General features: G+C 47.4%; 2 protein-coding genes across 2 annotated transcripts; one reads left to right on the top strand and one right to left on the bottom strand.

The window, feature by feature from the left end:
* Positions 1-1,393: 1,393 nt before the first annotated feature.
* H257_15029 (hypothetical protein) lies at positions 1,394-2,215 on the bottom strand. The gene has a single exon (XM_009843000.1). The coding sequence runs from the start codon at positions 2,170-2,172 to the stop codon at positions 1,468-1,470; it is 705 nt and encodes a 234-aa protein (XP_009841302.1). The 5' UTR covers positions 2,173-2,215; the 3' UTR covers positions 1,394-1,467.
* Positions 2,216-2,633: 418 nt separating this feature from the next.
* H257_15028 (hypothetical protein) lies at positions 2,634-3,841 on the top strand. Its single transcript, XM_009842999.1, has 2 exons — positions 2,634-3,228; positions 3,279-3,841. Exons 1-2 carry the CDS (start codon positions 2,711-2,713, stop codon positions 3,820-3,822), a joined length of 1,062 nt encoding a protein of 353 aa, XP_009841301.1. The 5' UTR covers positions 2,634-2,710; the 3' UTR covers positions 3,823-3,841.
* The last annotated feature ends 1,731 nt before the right edge of the window (positions 3,842-5,572 follow it).

Raw genomic sequence — 5,572 nt, 5'->3', positions numbered from 1 at the left:
AACTCCAACGTGATTCAATATTGATTCGACAAACCGGGGAGATGCAGGAACAGGCCGTAAATTTGACATTGCGATCCACTACCGTGAACATGTAAACGGACATTGCCGTGATGTTCACAGAATTGCTGACTCCTTTCGTCGCTTTCCCAAATCGCTCGATTGACAAACTGATGACTCTGCGCTACTTGAAGGGTTAAACCGGGTATTTGCCTCACCACCTGTCGGATAGGATGTGAAATTAAATTCCTGATCATACATTTACCTATATATTTATAGAAATTTACTATCCGTTCGCTACCCGTTCTATATCAGAAAGAAAACATTTCATCCCCGCATGTGCATGTGTAAGAAAAATTCGACACTCGACGCATGCGCGCATGAGCAAAATGCGGAACTTTGGTGGGTGAATACATAGGCTAGGAATGACGACGAGGGATGGGACGCATACCAACTTGTAGACTATTACACGGCACATGTGCACATCACAACCTGCACCGTGGCAGCTAACTATAGATAGCGGCATCCCATGCGCATGTGCACGCAAAACTACAAATTCGTCCTCCACCGTCGTCGTTTTCGTCCTCTGTACTTCACGTTGGTAAGAATGATTGCATGCACTACCTTCCTACACATGTGGAGTACATGATCTCACAGTTTCAGCTCACCTCCATGCGTCACTCCCGAGAATTTGACCACCTGCGCTTGGACTTTCCGCACATGCACACATGTGCGAGCGCAGCATGTATACATACATACATATATGTCAATTTTTAAAAGATCATGCATTTTCAAAACCATGCAAAACAATTCAATACAAAGTTCTATATAAAAAGTTGATATAATACAACAAACATTGAGACTCAGGTACAGAATACCGAAATACAAGGTGTCGGAGATATCTGGCAATCTGGTGTACACCACCGCTGTACTTGCATCCCAACATCCTCGTGTTCTCACGTATGAAGTGATCATTTTGAAGAAACGTTTTTAGCATGTTGCATGAAGGACAGACTTAGTCGACATGTGAGATAATCGCGAGTTTTCGTTCATTTCCTGCATCTCCCAGGCCGAATTTTGGAAGTTTGTAACTGTTAGCGAAATCATAAACACAAGTTTTTCACAAGGAAATCCCGTTTGCAGAAGTTCTCGAATACTGCATCATTTGGAAAGTGAATACTCCAACCACTGACCCCCAACAAGGCAATACTACCTATGTAATAACGTTATACTAGTAGTACCTTGTAGTATTTGTTCTTCATTGCCTGCTGGTTTTCCTTTCAAGAATTTACTCCGGAGTACTATATTTTCCTCAGAGATCAGCTATACGTAGTACTTCGAAGTATTTATTACCAATAATAGCACTACGAGTAACTATTAATAACTAACGTTACTAGTATTAATAATAGTATCGTTACCATGAAATTCCACTTGACAACTCAATCAACCACTTGATAACTATTGATGGGTTTACTTCTTGGCAAAGCTAACCTTAAGTCGTTCGTCCGCACTCAACTTGAACCCATTGAGCCCCTGCAGCGCAATCGACGCTTGGACTTCGTCCAAAAACTCGACAAACGCCAATCCCTTCTTCCCTGGCACAAGGCGCACTTCCTTGAACCCATGGTACTGCTTGAAGAGGATACTGAGGGCGTCTTGGTTGCACGCTTCGGGCACGTCTTGCAGGAATAGGATCTTGTGGGGAAGCACCAGTGCCTGGGACTGGTGGTGGTGCTGCTGCTGCTGTGGCTTGGGCTGGGTCGGCTTGTCTGTCTTTTTGGTGGGTTTCGTTTCCTTTACATGTTGTTCCCACTTTCGCTTCTCCCGGGGCTTTGAGTTCGGCTCTTGTTGCGATCGGATCAGGTCGTTCTTCTCCTTGGCGAACTGGACGTTCATGACCTTCCCAAAGTGGCTCGTGCCGTCCAATGCCCGCAACGCCGTGCTGGACGCCGCCACGTCCTCAAATGTGACCCACGCTTGGCCGCGCAATCGGTGCGCCTTCATCACCAGCACTTGCAGCACCTTGCCGTGCGCGGAGAATAGACCGTAGAGGCTCTCCTTCATGCGAGGCTCCTTGATCTTGTCGTCTAGGTTACGTACATATAGAGTCTCATTAGGCAGCGAGTCTGCCGCGGCGGGGACTACGGCGGCAGCGACGGCGGATGTGGTGTCCATGTGGTGTATCCAATGGAAGGGGGCGTCGTATACTAAATCCAAGACGTTTTCACCCTTGCAAGCCCACCACACATCCGATAAAGTTCGAGTTGAAGCCCACTTAAGTGCTCGAACGTACTGAAGTTGCATGGAATCGAAGTAGCCACAGATTTTGAAGCTGTGATTGGTCAGAAGACTTTGAACTTCGATTTCTATGACAAATCAAATCGCCTCATCTGAAATACATAGATTTCATTGGATGAAATACAGTAGTTCCATTCTGAACTTCGGTGATCGCAGTAGATTTCATAGTCCTGCATGTGAAGGTCGACGCCCATGACGGAGCGACCACGATGCGATGGCGTAGCTAGGATAGATCGTCTTCGCTGGATGTGTACGATTGATGTAACAAACATGCGCAGGCTACATGCAGTTCTGTAGTTCGGTAACGAAGGGCTCCACTCATAGCGGCACGCATGGCCTCGAGATCCTGCACTGTAGTCAGGTCCTCCCGGGTCCTCGAACTCCCATTGTCGGACGTGTACTCACACCGCAGTCCATGATCATGCGGCAACCGCTGCAGCAATCGTTGCGCTTCCCTTTGGCAGTTAGCTCCCATTGTCCGGATACACATCACTTCCTTTCCGCTTATCCTCCGAATCCAACCATGGCCGACGTCGTGGTGTTGGTGACAGGCGGCACGGGTCTCGTGGGTCGTGCAGTGCAAGCCGAGGTCCAAGCATCCTCCTTGTCCAACGAGACTTGGATCTTTGTCGGGTCTGCCGACGCTGACCTGACCGACTTGGCAGCGACACAGCGGCTGTTCGACACCCATCGGCCCACACACGTGTTGCATTTGGCGGCGCGAGTGGGAGGTCTGTTCAAGCAACTGCATGAGCCCGTCGAGTTCTTCCGCGCGAATGCCGCCATGAACGACAACGTCCTCGCGTGCGCCCATGCCTTGGGCGTGACCAAGGTGATCTCGATGCTGTCCACGTGCATCTTCCCAGACAAGACGTCGTACCCCATCGACGAGTCCATGCTCCACCTCGGCCCGCCGCATCCATCCAACCTTGGGTCTCTTCCACAACTATTCCTTCCATTTGCCCTCATATACGCCTTCCTAGGTACGCCGTCGCCAAGCGCAACCTGGACATCCTCAGTCAATGCTATGTCCGCGAATACGGCGATCACTTTGCATGTGTGATCCCCACCAACGTATATGGCCCGCACGACAACTTTCACCTCCAGGACGCACACGTCATTCCCGCCCTAGTCCACAAATGCTGGCTCGCCAAAAAGGCTGGTGCCACGTCATTCGTAGTCGGCGGGTCCGGGGCGCCGTTGCGGCAATTCATCTATAGCCACGACCTCGCCAAACTGCTGGTGTGGGCCGTTCATTCGTATGAGGACGTGTCCCAGCCACTCATTTTAGCCGGGGACGACGACGAGCTCTCGATACGTGACGTGGCTCTCGCGATTGCACATGCGATGGAGTTCAACGGGCAAGTCACGTTTGACACGACGCAACCGGATGGCCAGCTCAAGAAAACTGCGACAAATGCCAAGCTGCGCCAGTTGCACCCGACGTTTGAGTTCACACGCTTTCAAGATGGGGTGGCCGCCACCGTCCGCTGGTTTATCCGGCACTACCACGAATGCCGCAAGTAGTAGTAGTACTAGTAGTACTAGTAGTAGTCCATATGGCCTATGAATTGTTCGACTCATTTTCATAGCTAGCGTAACGTTACTAGTAAGTAATACACATGTGAACTGCATTGTTTCAGTGGGGTTATCGATCAAAACTTGGTGGTTCGTGTTGGTTTTGACAGAACTCGGGGGCAAGTGAAATGTATTGGCAAATTTTACACCAGTTCAAGGCTAACGTACGAAGTATTAATACTATAATAGTATTAATAATAAAGTCGTATTTACTGTAACGTTACTCGCAGTGTACAGTACTTATGTACCGTATAGGTAACAATATCTACCCGGGCTTAATAACTACTTTTGGGCCTTCGCGGGCACAATGACTACCCTCAGCGCCGCAGGCGGGCTAAATTTCACTACCCTGGGCAATATGGCGGGTTTATTAACTACCCGGTCACACATATAATCTCCTCATCAAATGCGTGACTGGATACCCCAGCTATATTCTCAAATACAGCCATAACTATTGCTGTCCTGCTCAAACATCTTCGACATTTTGGGATATCCATCACCACCAGGCTCTTCGACTACTCTGACATTGACATTGGCCAGCAAAACCTTCAACCCCCTCAACAGGGTGGTTGCCCATTGTAAAATTCGTACATATCTCATGCAAAAGTGCAAGATCATGACTCGGGACTTTCAGGTCACGAATCGGGCGCTCTACCACTTGAGCTACAGATGCCTTCCTTGTGAACTTCGTGGAAATCTTTCTTAGGGCCCGTCTGGATGCCACCCACCAATATTATGGGATATTGGAATATTGAATAAAAAACATTTTTCGACATTGCAGGAAATTCTTGGGTTTCAAGATCCAAGAATGATTTTGGGTGGTGTGTCTGGATGCCATAGAATTAAAGAAAGTTCGGTCAATCAGAGGATAGCGCAGAGCCGCAGAGGACTTCGTCCACCCAGAGAGGACCACTGAGGATGGACGTCTTCTTTGGTGTCTTGTGGACGAAGGCGAGGTAGTGGTACTCCATCTGTCTGGCGAAGAGTTCCTTGGCCAGGCGGCGACGTAATCACGATGGCCTTTCTCATTCCGAAATGCCCAGTCAATTCAACGCGCACTGTCAATATCGTCAAAATATTCTACTCATGAGTAGAATATTATTTCTTGTGGTTTTCACGATATTTTTGATAAAATTATGGAATATAACTTGGTCACGAAATGGCATCCAGACACGCCAAATTGAAGTCGCTGAGATTCTTGAATATTTTGCAAAATTATCGCGATATTTCTCAATAAAAGTGGTATCCAGACGGGCCCTTAATATTTGACTTCTTGAATTTTGTATCGACATACAAAATATATTATTGAAAACCATACGGTGTATGGTATGATGCCATATGTCCTCGCATATGTTTTCGGACATTAGAGCATTGTTATAGTATACTTTAATGAAGTTTAAATTAAGCCTAATATTTGTATACTATACGAACATCAAATATAATCTCGGGCCGAATAACTGCTTTGGGATTTTTTGGCGGGTCTTTCTCGAGCCACCCTGAGCGAAAAAAGGCAGGGTAGTTATTGTTACCTATACGGTACTGGTAGTGTACAGTACTTATGTACTGGTAGGATTTACGCTCCCACGAGATTCCGAAGCCTAAAAGATGTCACATAGTTTAATCAAGATAAAAATCGCGGTCAAGATAATCTTGCATAGTTTGGTCAAGATGAAATTTGAGGTCAATATAACCCAGCATA

This window comes from Aphanomyces astaci (genome assembly GCF_000520075.1).
Source record: "Aphanomyces astaci strain APO3 unplaced genomic scaffold supercont1.65, whole genome shotgun sequence".
Lineage (NCBI taxonomy): Eukaryota > Oomycota > Saprolegniomycetes > Saprolegniales > Verrucalvaceae > Aphanomyces > Aphanomyces astaci.
Note: the sequence above shows the minus strand (reverse complement) of the source record. Positions and strands in the feature narration are given on the sequence as shown.